We start from the raw sequence: 17,743 nt of genomic DNA, 5'->3' as shown, positions 1-17,743 counted from the left end.
TAAAAATGAGTTTGCAGCTATGTAATCGAATGTGATAAAAATGAATGAGGATGATAACATTCTATGCATCTCGATAGAATATTTATCTTTTTTGCATGTAGTTGTGCCTTTGTATTTTTTTAGAAAACAGTAAAAATTTCTTTATAAATCTTTATACTCAGCCAGAACTCTCTTTGCCAACATATAGAATTTATAGATGTAACCGTCAGACTATCTAAGCTTGATTTTCTGCAATGATTGATTCACCGCTTTCCAACATTTTCGAAATATAACATGTATAGACCCATAAGGCTTGAGTAGCGATGGTTTGAGTATAGTAGCCGGATAGTAGCAGAATGAACCATCGCTACTCAAGCCAAGTTCAGCTCATCTCATCTATAGTCATTTTCAGGACTTCACTCACTTTCAAGAAAGAATTCTATAATTTCCTCTTATCATCCTATCCCGTCTTTCAATTTCAATCTTTCTGCCTGTATTTCCTTCCCTTCTTCATATTACTCATGGTGAACCGTAAACCTTCTCCACGTTATAAACTCCACCATGCAAACCTACAATTATCATTTTGTCTTATATTTTCTTGATCATGTATGTATGAATTTTATTTGAATGAATAATAAAGATTACAACAAACAAAATACATGTTGCGCAGAATCGCAATGGTTGTGAGCAGTCGCTCCACCAATTGTGAAAGGGGTTCAACGAAAGTGCAAATCAAGCTTGATTGGGTACGTAGTCATCGTAATTAAAATACATCACAAATACATTCTTAAGATCTCTAATTCTCGATATCTGAGACCATGAGGTGATGCCCTCCATCAATACCGATTGTTTCTCCAGTGGTAAAAGACGAGTCCGAAGATGCCAGAAATGTGATGAATCGAGCTACATCATCAGGTTTACCGGTTCTACGCATCGGGTGAGAGCGGCTGTAACTCTCAAAGTACTAGAATATATAATATATATAAAAATATGATATTTATTATTCGTTATTATGACCATGATGATATGTTAGATAAAAGTAAAATGATGATTGACCAACGATTCCGTTCTGCTAAATATAAGTTATAGTGATTGTTCCTGTGACAATTCGAAATAGAAAACTAAAACAGAAAAATCAAGGTACCATCATTTTAGGTTCGTAATCTCTTGCACCCTATTCCAAACAAAAGTAGAGGAAACACCCTATTAATCATGTTAATAGGCATATTAACTAGCACCCTGCAGGTCCAAGGGTGTTACCGCCCCCCCCAAAAAAAAAAAAATATATAATTTTTATTTCTAGAAAAAGAAAATATAAAAATGTGTAGCAAATTGTCCACTCCAGCTCGGGGAAAATAGAAAATGTGGTTACTTTTGACCTCGTACATAAACTAACGACTTAAGATTAAAGATGAATGACGAACTGAAGATATTTAAATTTTATTTTGGGCAGTACAAAGTCGAACACTACTTAAATCAATTCCATTGCTTAATCGATTCACATTTACATCTCTCCTTTACGGGACAGGAGTCATCTGCATGTATTTGTCATCTAAAAGTCAATACTTTGTGGCTATCATGAATTCAATGTCACAAAACATCAATTCCCTCGAGCTCTCATCAGCTATGCTATACAAAACCAGAGGATGCATATATATTTATTTCTTTATTTGTATACATCAGAATTACATCATTATGATCAATATTGTAATTCATTCCAATAATTATAATTTTATGAAATGAAATTGAACCCCCCAAAAAAGGTCAAAAATATTTATCATAGTACCTGTGTTACTTGTTCATCTGTTATGCCCAATTCTCGCTTGAACAGCGGAGTCTCAATAACACCAGGGCTGCATGGTGATATGATATATACATGTATATATGTGTGTGTGTGTGTATATATATATGTATATATACTGTTTAATGTTTGAAATTAAAAAAAAATCAAATCGAACTTAATTCTTCAAGCATCCATTAGGCGGTTCCTCAGATAATTTTCAGCCTTTTAGATTTGAAGAGAAAAGATGAACTCGCTAAAAATGTAATTGGTATTCGTTCCTTTTCAAGAGAAATACAAATGAAATCTAAAACATACTACTTGTGATACCATGGATCCTACTTTATAGATCCATGGTTATATCCTTCTATTTAGAATCCATGGTTAGACTAACATACATGTGCAACAATAATGAAATGAAACAAAAGTATATAATTAGCGCATAATAGGGGTGGATATGAAAAATTTGTACATCAATATACTATGCCTCACATTATTTTCATTAGATTATATTTTCACGTATTGAGAATCGGATGATATTTTGTTCGATCCAAAAACGTATCTATATACGGTAACTTTATTATAAATACATTTCATTACCTTGGATAATACCTTGGATGTAGGCATATAAAGATAACTTATTTGCCTCTCGGTGACTTCTCATGAAGAATTCCAAACACTTTTAACGGCGCTGTACAGCATTTGAACATGGACAGGCAAAACTTTCATGATTTTCTTTGAATTTTTTCTTCTCATATTATGTTGTTCATAATAGGAGCAGTGACAGCGTCAATAGGAGGACGAAGCGATACTTATAAATATCTAACTAGATTTTACATGCAATTAAAAAAAATCTCTCATTATTTATTGAATATGTATCTTTATGACGTGCACTTAATAATTGCATGTTACTTTGGTTTGTTTTTATTTAGAAGAAAGATGTGTGTGGTAGATATGCAATGTCTGACTGATGGATCAGTTTGTACTTTTAAAGCTTTCATGGTATACCGTCTATTCGATCGCGGTCCCTATATTCACCCCATCATTACGGTACTACTCACTTTACTGCGTTGACTCGAACTCCATGAGATGCCAATTCTATACCAAGAAAATCATGAACAATGACAAAGTGATGACTTATTCCCCCAATAGGGAATCGTTACATGGACATCTTGTAAACATGTTAGCATAAACTTTGATCATAGACTTTAAAAATTATACATCATATGATATGAGTATCATGAAATTACCTCTATCGTGTAGATCGTGTTATCCTGAAGGCGATAAACAATGTGAACAGGAAAGGACAAACGACAGAGTTAAGTCAGACTCCACATCATCGGTTATAATTTGATGACATTATATCTTCCAAAGGCAAAGATTGAAAAGGAAGTAGATCTATCAAACCCTAACATTATAGGTGGAATCTTCGCTTTAAGGCGAAGTAAGATCGATTGTGTGAAACACGGAAATTATTATAGTGCCAACACAAGATTTCCCTTTTATTTTCTCATCAAGAAGCCTCACAAAAGATATATTTTTTGACCACCCTGTCAATGAGCTTTGATTAAAAATTAATGAGAATCTGACAAAAGACGTCAAGGGTTTTTCAAGTGTGCTTCTCTATATATGTGATCATGAAAAATTATATACCTTCAGCTGTACACCTTGTCATGTGATCTAAGGCAGTTTTTGACATCCCATAAATCAATTCGTTGACTATCTGTGTAACCAAATTAAAAAAACAAAAACAAAAGAAAACAATAGTTTAATGCACTATTGTCAAATGATATGCAGTACACAGAACGCAATAAAGTGGATGTATACACTCTAAACACACTGTCACTCTTTGCCCTTTAAACGGTGATTTACTTAGAAACTTAACTTTCATGTTTTAAAGCCAATATAGGCATACCGACCAAAGACAGAAGGAATAAGATACATATTAGTAGATATCAAGTATAAGAAAGAAAGAACTTAAAATAAAGAAAAAAAGAAAGAATGAAAGCAAAGAAAGGGAAGGAAAGAAAGAAAGAAAGAAAGAAAAAAAAAAGAAAGAAAGAAAAAAAAAAAAAAAAGAAAGAAAGAAAGAAAGAAGGAGAGACAAAAAGATAGATAAATAGATAGACTTCTAGAATAAAGGATGGAAATGGCTTATGTTGGGGGGGGGGTCAAATTAAGCCGATGGGAAATTTGTGCTCTGTCACTTACTGATCGGCGTCCTATGACACTGGATATGTTCACAACAGTTCCTGCAAGAAAGGAATGAATTGAAAAAGTAAAAAAAAAGTCAAAATATTTCCTGGTTCTATAACTGTTAATTCATCGGATCCAGTGGGTTTTTTTTGTAATGATAGCAAACAAAGGTACCCAGAATACTGAAATTTTGAAATCGAGTAAAACAGAAATGGCCATGCATTTGCCTCCATTCCTCTAAAATATTCAATAAAAGATAATGCAAATACGCCTGCACCACTGCATAATCGCTATACGTAGGTATATTTTTGACATTTTTTCCTAATATGACTCTCTTTTGTTTTCAGAGCTAGATGGATAAAATACGACTAACTAAACATTACAAAGGTAAGTGAATGAGATTTTTTTTGAAAGAGCGGTTTGTAAATTCGCATATCCAGGAAATAGGTTTTTTATAATCAGTATTAAACTTATGTGTGCTATACACGCACCAGTTTATCATTATTATTGTTATTATTACTATTTTTGTTATTATTATTATTATCATCATATTATTATTAGCCCACGTTGGGGGAAAGTGTGGGGGCTAGGACCCCCGCACATTTTTTTTCTCATGTCATTAATTTAACCTATTTCAATGTAAGTATTGCCATGATGGCACTCGGGGAATGACTCGTCAAGACCTTTAATTTGGTCTTTTATAGTGTTCTAAATTTCAATTTGTATTTATGTATATTTGCTTTGCTACTCGTTATGTATTCCTCTGATATTGTATCTTATTATTGTTATCATTATTATTAAAATCAAAACCATTAGGAGTGCCTTTGCGATGAGCAGTGGCGTACCGTGGGTCATGGCATTGGGGGGGGGGCACCATCAAAAAATTTGAGTCACTTAGGGAGCGCGCGAAGTGCGCTCAGTTGTCAGGTATACTGACCTAATAGAGATATTTTATGGACATGCAGTGCCATTAAACGGATATGTATCTCACTGATTAAATAATGCGAGCGCGAAGCGCGAGCTGAAAATTTTTGATATTCAGAGCTAAAAGGGGACATTATAAGCAATTTTGTTTTAATCATGACACGTAACTGTCTCGCTAAACAAACGATGCGAGCGCGAAGCGCGAGCTAATTTTTTTTTGGTATGTATTGACCCTAACCAGGGAAATTTTAAGGACTATATTTCAGAATCCATTAGGAGTATAAATATCTCACCATAGTCATCTAATGCTAGTGCCATCATTTGCTGATTTTATTAGAATTACATCTAAATACAGTCATAAAGCACCTTTTGTAGTCATTGTAATCATGATTATCAAACGCATCTTACTAATCAAATACTGCAAGCGCGAAGCGCTAGCTGAAACTGGGCGTTGTGGCGTGCGCCTGTAATCCAAGCTGTGGGGAAGTTACAAATTGATGCAGAGGTTCGAGCCCTGGTCACGTCTTTCGGATGGTGACGTTAAAGGTCGGTCCCAGACGTAAATAATCATATCTGATTGATACACGTCTGACAAAACTAAAATACACACACGCTAGCTGAAAATTTAGGAAATTCAGACATGAAGAGAGGCATTCTAGGATGGTTTGTAGGAATTCCCTAAGACCGTGCATATTTCAATAACCAAATGATGCGAGCGCGAAGCGCGAGCTAAAATTTTTGTATATATTGACCCCAAACATGGATATTTTAAGGACTATGTTTTATAGGAATTCATTAAGAGTATACATAATTATCTAACCATAGTTATCTAATGCGAGTGCCAAGCGCTTGCTGATTTTGTTAGAATTACATCTAAACACATGAAGTACTTTTTGAAGTAATTGTAATCATGATTATCATACGCATCTCACTAATCAAATACTGCGAGAGCGAAGCGCGAGCTGAAAATTATGTAGGAAATTCAGACCTGAAGAGGGGCATTCTAAGGCTTCTTTGTAGAAATTCACTAAGACCCTACGTATTTCACTAACCAAGTGATGCGAGCGCGAGCTGAACATTTTTGATATTCAGATCAGAAAAAATTGACGTTTTAAGGACTGATTTAAGTTCATGAAGAGCAGAAATCCCACCAATCTACTTATGCGAACGTTAGCACGGACAGGAAATGTTTTATATTAAGACCTTAAAATAGGGCAATCACTTTAAGTAGTCATGAAAAAGAAGAATATGTGAATAAATAAAACAATAATAACTCGAATTGCGAGGAAATATATTTGTTGTATATTGATTGAAAACGGGAGGTTTTAGTACAACAGGATTATATATATAGTTAAACAGTCTATGCGAGCACCAGGAACAACATGAACAATGAAGACACAATGAAGCAAATAATGTTTTATAAAGTTATGAAAAAATGCTTCTTATGTAACGTAACATATCACATAACATAATATAACATTATAATGAACAATAATTTCTTCCCTTTTCCCTCTTTTTCTCCTTTTCCCCGTTTTTTTTTTGCCAGCCGATTGGGGGGGGCACGTGCCCCCCATGCCCCCCCGTAGTTACGCCACTGGCGATGAGAGGTTACCTTTCGATTTGATGAGATATGGTGTAAGAAGTTGAGTGAGTTCAAGGGGTACTCTAACATTCACTCTGAAAGTAAGATCAAAATTATCCAAGGTCATGTTTTCTATCGTGTTCGTTGCATAAACCGCAGCATTATTCACCTGAAATAAGAAAACAAAAATGATAATTTAGGTAACCTTGAAGATTTTCACAAAATATGTAATCAAATTCATATTGAACATGTTCAATTTTTCATTTTTTTTGTCTTGAAATCAACAAATTTGATTGGGGTACAATTTAAAATTTTCACGCAATTATATGGTCAAATTCGTATTCAAATGAAAAAATTGACAACCCCCAAAAAAGAAGGTTCACTACAAAAGTCAGGTCGTATCCGTTCGTAAAAGTATGGACAACAAGAAAAAACAAAGCTCCAGCACAAAAGTTGGACTTTTTTCATACATTCCTCCAAGTTTACACACCTACCAGCATTGGCGGCAGAAGCCAAAATTTTTAGGAGGGGACAACCAAAAAAAATTTGACAAGCAAAAAAAAAAAAAGCAAAAAAAAAAAGTTCTCAACTCAAAATTTGTTGGGAGGACGTAGGAAAATAAATTGACAAGCAAAAAAAAAAGAAAAAAAAGGTCATCAACAACAAATTTAAAGGGGGACACGTCCCCCCGCCCCCCCCCCCCCCGCTTCCGCCGCCTATGCCTACCAGAATTCCAGGGGGTGTTTCCTATGGAAAATAACACACGCAACATCCCTTGGGCAAAAGCACCCCCAGCACCCACGCTTCCCAGGACAATGGATGTTTGGATGAAATAAGCAGGGGAGAGAGTTTTTAGATTCTTGGACAGCTTTCGCAATTAGGAGGGGGGGATTTTTTCAGCGATATTTTCACCGAGCGGCCGCAGGAAGTTGATTTTTGTTTGCTTCTTTGAAGGGGTAGTCCTAATAATCACTTTATTCTTATGAATCAACATAAATAACTAATAGTCTCATAATCCTTGTTTAAATATCGCGAGCGCGAAGCGCAAGCTAATTGTTTTTGAAATTTTATGCATTTTGTCCTAAAATTTGAACATTCTGGGCAGTGTTTGTAATCTTGAACAAGTTGTGTATGCAACTAATATTTACTGCCAGCAGAAATTACGTTTTGAACTGATCGAAAAGGTACATGTTAAGTTAAGGACTGCTTGCAGTTAGCCATGAAGACATGACATATTTCAACAATCAAATAATGCGAGCGCGAAGAGTGAGCTGAAAATCTTTGATATTTCTACCTAAAGAATGGAAATTCAAAGCACTTTTTGTAATCGTGAACAGGAAAGGTACATAACAAAACAATAATGCGAGCGCGAAGTGCGAGCGGAAAAATTCGAGATCTAGACCTTAAAATGGGACACTCTATTAGTGTTTTGTAAATCATGCAAATGATGAGCAATTGGGGATCTTCCTACATTAATAATGTGAGTGCAAAGCGCGAGCAGAAATCATTTATATTCTGATGAATTGAATAGGGATATTTTGAGAAATTTATGTAATATGCGAATATAATAGGTACCTGACAAATCAAATTTTGCAAGCGCGAAGCGCGAGCAGCAAATGCTCATATTCAGACCATAAAACTGACATTTTTACAGAGCACTTCTAAAAAAAATCAATCTGTAAATCAAATAAAATAATGAAAGTTCGATTTCCGAGCTGAAGTATGTTTTGTATATTGACTTCCAAATTTGATATCTAAAGCTCCATATTGAGCAAGATATGTAAATCACCTAAAAGGCTATTCGAGCGCGAAGCGCGAGCGAAAATTTCATATCGTGACATGAAAGATTTTTTAAATTTTCCAAGTCTTCCCCTCATCTTATCTTATACACTCGTCTTCATCCTCTTTCCTTTCTCCTTTCTCCATTCTTTTCCCTGTCTTCTTTTCTTTCTTTCCCCCTCTTTTTCCCCTTTTTGCTCCGCCAATGGGGGGGGGGGGGGTCTCGGCACCCTGGATATTGGAGATCGATGAACCCTATCTATCACCCTTCCCGCTCCGTGTAGGACTTACTTCTTTGACCTGAGTCTTGTTTCCTCTATCGAAACTGTTTCTTCATCATGATTGTTAATGTACATTTTTTATCGACTTAATTGTTATACATGTAGATCTTACCAAAATATCAACCTGGTTGAATTTCTGGATGATTTGTTCAACGGTTTTCTTTACGGCGTTTCCTTTCCCATAGTCGGCTTGAATTTGTAAAACCTTTAGAACATTATGAAACAGAAATTCATTAAATAATTAGATGTCTTCATAGTGAATAACCGAATATTTCTACTCGTACACTCTTAAAACAAATCAGTCACTAGTAGTCAGCTGGGAGCAACTGATATGGCAATCACTGATATTCACATTTCTGACATATATTCTAGTCAGAAATAACTCTGTTCTAGTAAAATTTGACTAGAAAATAGTCAAATATGACTAGAATAACGCACCCAGCTGACCCTATTAACTAGTCATTTTTGACTGATTTGTTTTTAGAGTGTAAACTTAAAAATTAAAGCTTGCTACGAGCTTCGAAGTTTCACTTTAACGAACAAAATTCATTTCGCATTTTCTTAACGTAGCCTATACTATGTAATGATAACTTAAAAAAATATGTTATCTAATTTAATTCACTATCTCCTTCAGCTCCTTGTGTTTTCTGTTTGGAGATGTGAGATTCTTACATTATCATTGACATCATTACAGCCACACAAGAACGTACTCCTTTATGAAAACAAAATCGACATTATTTTAGGCCACATAATAAATCCTTAAAAAAACACTCTGCCAATGGGAAGAATGATTAAAAAAACCCCTAAATTTCAATTATTTTACGTCGAACCACAGTTACCTGATCGCTGCCAAGACCTCTGGCTAAACCTATATTCAGATATTTAAAAAGAAATCATTGAAATAATTCAACATATAGTTCATTTCAAGGCAACTGTGAGTTATAAACATTCAACAGAGCTACCAAGTAGTACTGTTTTCAGTAATTATCACTGAATAAATGAGAAAGAATACTGGTGGTTTCATGCAAATTACTTATGTCTATTTTTCAGTGTATATGTTGTCCTATGGCATTTCTGTAAAATATTGATTTTCACCCTTTAAAATACTGAGGTGTTCTTGATCAGGTGGGCATTTCTGTCGTCTCTAATTGAACATTATACACCCGCATAAAATAATTTGCAAGCAAAAAGTTTTTGTACTCGACCGTCTCAATGTTCCATTCTAAAGAATAAAGGGAAATAAGCGGAATTCTTTTCTATTGTTGAAGATATGACCAGATCTGACAGAGTCACTTCGCCAATGTCGGGAGTTGCAAAAGTAGAATTTATGCCTTGCAAAAATATAAGGTCTGATGTGTAGGCCTAAAAATTTTCAAGTATATTTATTCATCTTAAAACCAAAACATATCACACTGTAATCAAAATTAATATTCATACAATGCAAATGAGTATATAAACATGGTAGAATATTTTTTTGATTTTAGGACCCTTTTAAAAACAAGGCTTGTGAGCGGGGCCCGAGATAACTTAACATGATTAATAACAAAAAAGAGGATATACTAATCTACAAAATAAAAAAAAGAGAGAAAAGGTTTGTATAATAAGGTCCTAAACTAGAATGGAAAACTGTTTACAAACACACACACATCCACTCATTATGCACATTTCTTTGCATGGTTTTATATTTATCGTAATTAAAAGTTGAGTCTTCAAAATTAAAATAAGGGTATATACATAAATGCTACAACGTAGAAATCCTTTTAAAGAGTGTTTAATGATACTTATAAATATCATTTTCTTTGAGAGAAACTTTATGAAAAATCATCTACATTCATTGGTGACTTGTTGAAGTGTTTCCATGTTACGTCCTGTCAGGGCCAGTTGACATCCCAGCGAAGCGAAATGTCGGGCAATTTCTGCTCCTATACCCGAGCTCGCTCCTATAATGTGAAAGAGAGAGAGAGGATTCAAATTACGTAAATCGAAATTTATCTATTAATTGATTTACATGTATATTCGTGTTTCATATGGCCTTTTCACACGTGAATCTTGAATCATCATTGTAATGATCATTGCTATTGTAATCTTGACTGTGATTAGCGTTCGTGATTCTAATCATGTTCTAGTTTTGTTTCACACGTGCTAAAATTCGTCATTTTTTCACTGGAATCATCTTTCAAATTAAGATTTTTTCATCGTGTGAAAGGGCGGATAGATAAGTTTACTGTTCTATTTTGTATTATAATCAAACAAAAAGGGTTAAAATGCACATAATCTGTTAAATGGTAATAGCTGCATGGTACCCTTTCATACGTTAAAAAATCGTAATTTGATTGATGATTCCAGTGAAAAATAGGGCTAATGACGAATATTTAGCACGTGTGAAACCAAACTAGGACATGAATAGACTCACGAACGCCAATCACAGTCACGGTTACAATAGAAATCATCATTGCAATGATGACTCAATTAGATGGGGGGGGGGTGGGGCATAACAAATAGAAGATTCTTATATGCCTGTAACGCAATGTAAAATGTAGTACAGTGTACATGTATTGAGGGAACTTTTACCCACAAAGCCTTAAAGGCCTTTCTTTAAGTTCTCTTATTTCATTTCATATTTTCATGTATTTGTATAATTATTGGCATATTATGTGATAATCGTGTATGTTATACTTTGTAAATGTCTTTTTATCGAAATGAAATAAATGGATTCAATCAATCAAAAAAAGATTCACGTGTGAAAAGGTCCATAGAGAACTAGACTTTGTCTTCACCGAATTGAGGGGGAAATACCTAATGTTGCGCCTATACCATGTATACTGCTATTATGTACGCCGTTTTGGGAATTTGTATTATTTCGATTTGGTAAACAGGAGCTACCTAAATTAAAAATGTATATATTTTATCCTTAAAAAATAAACATTGAAGAATCAATTTATCTGGTTTATTAATTAAATTCAATTTTCAATAAGGAATTTAGAGTACTTTGAATAATGAACAGAATTCAATATAATTACATGTATTGAATTAGGACTTTAATTTATTTTACAGTGAATGTATTAATAAGATCTACTCTCTAGAACTTCATTAGATATAGCTGTATGAATTCATTATTCAGAGATTTTTACATGAATTATTGGTAAATAATTTTAGTCTCCAATATTTCTTATTTTAATCTGTAATATTTATGATATCAACAACTTTTTTCCCTACAGTAATTGGGATATCTGTATTTTGACTTCATATCGATAGATATTATTATAGATATAGAAAGAGGAAATGAATGAGTTACTAGCTAAATTTTTTTCAGTTGTCTTTTTTTCTGATAGGAAAGATAGAAAATAATGGAGAGGGAACGAGAATTTCACAAATAGGAAATTGAAATCACACCTTCTATGTAGTACTGATAATAAAATAATTCTGATTTTTTTTAATTCAAATAAAATATTACCCGTTATGACGGCAACTTTTCCTTTCAGTGAAGCACCGAGTAATTCTGGACTCATGGGTGACGTCATAATGCCCAGATTAGATGTTTATCTAACGTGTTAAAACAAATTAGAAAGTACTATAGTAACTGGCAATAAAATAAAAGCAAATATGGTTTTTGTTAAACTTTCAAATATATCATTGCGCCTTTAAGCAAAAATTATATGAAAAGAAAAGTAGAAACAGCGTAAGTAGGTATATTTTGTCATATGGTAAGAGGTGAAGTTGTAACAGGTATCTTTCATTAGAAATCTGTGTGGTCGATACAACATCTCATTAGAAAGTATTCACAGATGCATGTAGAATGGCGGTCTTGGCGGATGAGGGGGTCTAACTCTCTTTAAAAAAATGATAAGCCCCTCTCCCCCTTTAAAAAAGAAAATGAGAAAGAGAAAAACAACACATTTGCGATTTTCCCTTTGTTTTGTTATATCTGTTCATCTATCAATATTTTAGTAAATGTTAATTTGTATTTGGGAAGGAATGTGACTCTTTTGGATCTGACACAGTAAGTTTGCATATATTTTGGGCATGATATCTCTTTGAGCAAATTTAGTCTCGCAAACTGAGAACAATTGGCAAAATGAATATGAAAACAAATAAAAATAAATAGATTAATAATAAATAAAGATAAGTAGATTAATAGACCACTCATCGCAAAATTGTTTAATGAAGTTAGGAAATATCTTTTTTACGAGATAATCCCATTTCTGTGTTCCCCCTTTTTTAAATATTTTTTTGTCTGCAATGGAGGAGCAGTACGAAGCTCCTCACCCCTACCAATTGTAAAACAATGCTCATTCAATTACGTTAATATGAAACATATTTTACAGATTAGTTATCCAATCTGAGAAAATAATAGCAGTCATGCCTAACTATTTACAAACAAATGTATAAGCAAAAAAGCATATCAGCATAAATAAACAATGTTTTATGAGTTGCATACCACGTGTGCCTATTAAATCATGCATGTGTCAGGAAGAAAATATACTATCAGATAAAACGAATCTTCATAAAATACAGATAGATAATCACCGGGGATTATCAGTGATTTATAACTTATCAAAAGAAATTTGAGGTACGATGAAATGGACTTCTTACCTCCTTATAGAAAGTTATCTGTAATAACGTGGATGCATTAAATTCCATACACTGAGTGCTAACCGAATATAGAGTTGGAGTCTATAATCTTTGTTGGTAGGCTTATAGGTTTGCATACATCAAAATCGTTGAGTTACAAATGTGGCATTATAATACAAACATGATGGTACAAAGTACAACCTACACAAGTTCAATGTCTATATAATTTGTGTTCAAACGTTTTCATGAAAATGTTATATCCATGTACATCCATCAGACAATGATATACGTTTAAAGGATGGCATTTGATTTCATTTCACGACAAAGGGGGCAAGAATTAAGAAGGGGCTTGTGTTCTATCAGGGAGTTGTATAGACTCTCTGCTCTCTCCAGGCGATTCGTTTATTTATACGGGAGTGAACCAAGTCCCCTCACAACTCCCTGTAGTGAACTTTCGAAAAATTCCCACTTGCAAGAGGGATTATATTTCAAATCTTAGTGACCTACATGAACATATATAATGATTAGAATGGAAAGCGCAAAAAATTTCGATGTGAAACCTAGCACTTGAACTTCCTAATTAAATGTACATCTACAACATCTTTAGATTTCAACATGCACATAGGCTACAAAAGAATACGACCTCGGGATCGAATCCCTGTATAATATACCACGGGTGTAAATCCGGGGGGGGGGGTATAATCTCCCACTTTTCGGAAGGGGGGGGGGTGGTATGTACAATCATCCTCCCAATATTTTAATCGTCAAATGGTTAATATTACTGTCAATGTGTGGATCCATCTTTAAATGCAGTCAAAGTGCTTAAATTGGCATAATTTTGCAATCTAAAATTGCAAAATTTCTCGTGCGGTCGCGGATATTCTAACAAGAATTTGGCCGTGACAAATCCCTACGTTTAGCTTGTTGCGAAGGTTATATCCACTGCATCATGGGAGTTTAATTATAAGTCCATTAATGAATATGTGATTCCAATGACTTTCAAATATGAGTATAACTCTTATTATAAACGAATTGAAACATCCTTTAAACACATTTTCGTGAGTATGGGAGGGGACATTTGTGGAAACGGGGATTTTGTAAGAATCTTCAAAAATATACGATGAGTTACTGATGACATTCATCAAATCAATGCTGTTCATGAAACATTCATCTTTATAGTTTCATCCATATAGGGGACTTGAAGTCACATTAATCATGTTAATTAACACAACAACGAAATAAATATTTCATTAATGAATTTCTCTCCAAATTTGGAATTTTGGATCATCTCCCAATATAATCTTAATGATTATTTGAAATCTTTAATTTTCGTTCACACTATAAAACAAAGAGAGATAACATACAATAAAAAATAAGTCCAGGTTATTCGTTTTCTTAGAATGAAGTACAGGACTAATGGTAAAAAAAGAATGTATAAAATTATCAATTTTCGGCTCTTTTTATGTGCAAAGTCGATATCACAATAAATATAAAATTTGGATATTCACCCATCCAAGGATCCACCACACCCCTGACGCTATACGTATTTGTTTAAAATAACTTAAGCTTCGGTCAGAGATAATATAGCGACCGAGCCATTTGCTCAACAAGAAAACCGTCACGCCCTACAGTAATAATTACAATATTTCAGAGTGCTTTCGTCAAAATAATACACAAATTTAGAGTTAGAATTTCAATCTCACGGCAACAGTATTGTTGTATTTTGGTGGGTGAAGAAGGGAGGTCAATTAAAAAAAAGTTGAAAGGCAGTCTATTTTATTGCACCGGGGATCGTTGACTTCAACAATTTTCTAATTTGACATATAGGAAAACTTTGAGTTTAGAACACTGGGAGTAGGGCTTGGGCGATGGGGGGGGGGGGTGGAGGGATTGGGGGCTTGAGCCCCAAAAGCAAATTCCTAGAACCATGCCTGCATATTATGCTAATGGTTTTATCAGTGGCGTAACTACGGGGGGGGGCATGGGGGGCACGTGCCCCCCCAATCGGCTGGCCAAAAAAAAAAAAAAAAAAAAAAAACGGGGAAAAGGAGAAAAAGAGGAAAAAAAGGAAGAAAAACGTATTGGGGGGAGAAGAAATTGTTGTTTATCATAGTGTTATATTATATTATGTTATATAACATAAGCATTTTTTCACAACTTTATGAAACATTATTTGCTGAATTGTGTCTTCATTATTCCTGTTTTAACTAGTGATATATTCTTCTTTTTCATGACTACTGAAAGTTATTGCCCTATTTTAAGGTTTTAATATAAAACATTTCCTGTCCGTGCTAACGTTCGCATTAGTGGATTGGTGAGATGTCTGCTCTTCATGAACTCCTAAAATCAGTCCTTATAAAATGTCAATTTTTCTGATCTGAATATCAAAAAATTTTAGCTCGCGCTTCGCGCTCGCATCATTTGGTTAGTGAAATAGGTGGGGTCTTAGTGAATACCTACAAACAAGCCTTGGAATGCCCCTCTTCATGTCTGAATTTCCTAGATTTTCAGCTCGCGCTTCGCGCTCGCAATATTTCATTAGTGAGATGCGTATGATAATCATGATTACAATGACTTCAAAAAGGTGTTTAGATGTAGTTCTAACAAAATCAGCAAGCGCTTGGCACTCGCATTAGATGACTATGGTGAGATATGTATACTCTGACTTAATGGATTCGTAACTATAGTCCTTAAAATATCCATGTTTGGGGTCAATATATACTAAAATTTCAGCTCGCGCTTCGCGCTCGCATCATTTGGTTAGTAAAATACGTAGGGTCTTAGAGAATTCCTACAAACAACCCTTAGAATGCCCTCTTCAGGTCTATATTTCCTAAATTTTCAGCTCGCGCTTTTGCGCTTGCAGTATTTGATTAGTAAGATATGTATGATAATCATGATTACATGACTACAAAGGTGCTTCATGACTGTGTTAAGATGTAATACTAACAAAATCAGCAAAGGATGGCAATAGCATTAGATGACTATGGCGAGATATTTATGCTCTTAATGGATTCTAAAATATAATCCTTAAAATTTCCTTGTTTAGGGTCAGTATATACAAAAAATTTAGCTCGCGCTTCGCGCTCGCATTATTTGTTTAGCGAGACAGTTAAGTATCATGATTACAAAACAATTTGCTTATAATGTCAATTTTTAGCCCTCAATATAAAAAATTTCAGCTCGCGCTTCGCGCTCGCATTATTTAATCAGTGATATACATATCCCTTTGATGGCACTGCATGTCCTTAAACTATCTCTATTAGGTCAGTGTACCTGACAACTGAGCGCACTTCGCGTGACCCGAAATTTTTGCTGGTGCCCCCCCCCCCCCAATGCCGTGACCCACGGTACGCCACTGGGTTTTATAGTTCTTGGGTAACATCTACGTTACTAATACCACAATAAGAAATCTAGATTTAAAAGAAACATGACAAAACACGTTATTATTAGAATAGATTTAGTTTAGCGTGCAAATTGATACGTGGACTCGCTCTTGTGGATACAGTATAGGCTATTAATGACGAAGTCCACCTCCAACAAAATTAATAGATTTATGAATAAATGAAACAAGAAAGTGATATCATAATTGGATATAGTTTAACTTGATTCCACAAAACGGTGACATAGGTAGTATGCATATTTTGGGGGAATCAATGACGTCACACAGAGGCATCAGGAGTGAGTGTATAAACAAAAATTAAGAAATCTTGTAAACAAAAATAATCTCAGGTGGATCGGTGTGAAATTGTCAATGCTTAGCTGCAACCTTTTGTGATTCAAAGTAGAACGAACTTGTCATAGATTACCTGCAAACATGGGGCCCGTTTCTCAACACCGTCATAAATCTAACTTCTTGACTAAATCGGAGAAGGTGCACTACTTGTCCGCTAACCGTTTCACGAAGCCCTCTTTACCAAGATCGGGTACAACATTCACACTAAATATTTATGACACCTCCGAACCTGTCATAACTTCTTTCTTGATGACGTAGTGGCATCACGTGGGTAGACTATGACATGCAAAAGTGCCGAGAAATTTGAAAATTATAATCTTACGTAATCAACCATAGAGGTTGAAATTACATCCCAAAACAAGTGGGATAATGCATGCAATGATCATTGTAATACATAGTAACTATGAAAACTGTTGGTAAAACGCCACAAAACTTTTCATTTTGAAATAGTAAAATAATTTAATCGATACAAATTCTACCACGTCAGGCCATCCATAACTGGACATGTATTTGTCGTTTTCAGACCCTATTGATATTTGGATAAATTCTAATCTCTAATTTATGCATAGAATATGTCAAATCGTAAGATCGGTATCAAAGATTTATAAAATAAAATGTTAAACTATATTTCGATGATATTTAGAATCGTAAAACATTGAATAATTATCATAACTTTACAAATAAAACCATTATGGTTTACTTTCGTAAGCTATTAAAATTTGATATAAAGGGGGTACCCATCTCAACGTCCACATGTGATTTTATTTAGTCATGAAATAAATTATTCATAATTCAATTTTTCAGCAATTGAATGCCCCAGTCTTCATGGTCTAAGTATGTATGATGCATAATTTACCTGTGCTATTGTTTTTAAAAGATGTAATTCCCAATTCATCACAATATTTGTAATTTTG

The 17,743-nt window shown here is 34.3% G+C and overlaps 1 protein-coding gene across 2 annotated transcripts; it reads right to left on the bottom strand.

The window, feature by feature from the left end:
* Positions 1 to 570: 570 nt before the first annotated feature.
* On the bottom strand, positions 571 to 16,943 carry LOC121409638 (3-oxoacyl-[acyl-carrier-protein] reductase FabG-like). Of its 2 annotated transcripts, none has more exons than XM_041601547.1 (11): positions 16,903 to 16,943; positions 11,976 to 12,064; positions 10,351 to 10,461; positions 9,361 to 9,389; positions 8,634 to 8,726; positions 6,492 to 6,630; positions 3,971 to 4,011; positions 3,413 to 3,482; positions 2,821 to 2,857; positions 1,766 to 1,832; positions 571 to 943 (listed from the first exon to the last, which is right to left on the bottom strand). In XM_041601547.1, exons 2-11 carry the CDS (start codon positions 12,040 to 12,042, stop codon positions 776 to 778), a joined length of 822 nt encoding a protein of 273 aa, XP_041457481.1. In that variant the 5' UTR covers positions 12,043 to 12,064; positions 16,903 to 16,943; the 3' UTR covers positions 571 to 775. The 2 variants fall into 2 exon arrangements, with proteins under 2 accessions (XP_041457481.1, XP_041457480.1); XM_041601546.1 differs by lacking the exon at positions 16,903 to 16,943 and adding an exon at positions 13,115 to 13,199.
* Between the last annotated feature and the right edge of the window lie 800 nt (positions 16,944 to 17,743).

This window comes from Lytechinus variegatus, chromosome 2 (assembly GCF_018143015.1).
Source record: "Lytechinus variegatus isolate NC3 chromosome 2, Lvar_3.0, whole genome shotgun sequence".
NCBI lineage: Eukaryota > Metazoa > Echinodermata > Echinoidea > Temnopleuroida > Toxopneustidae > Lytechinus > Lytechinus variegatus.
This window is presented reverse-complemented; position numbering and strand designations above follow the sequence as displayed.

Coding starts and splice junctions, on each gene's coding strand:
- LOC121409638 (XM_041601547.1), bottom strand. CDS start 12,042: ATGACGTCACCCATGAGTCCAGAATTACTCGGTGCTTCACTGAAAGGA. Junction 10,462..11,975: donor AAAAGTTGCCGTCATAACGG/GTAATATTTTAT, acceptor TTCACATTATAG/GAGCGAGCTCGGGTATAGGA. Junction 1,833..2,820: donor GTTCGAGTCAACGCAGTAAA/GTGAGTAGTACC, acceptor ATCACCATGCAG/CCCTGGTGTTATTGAGACTC.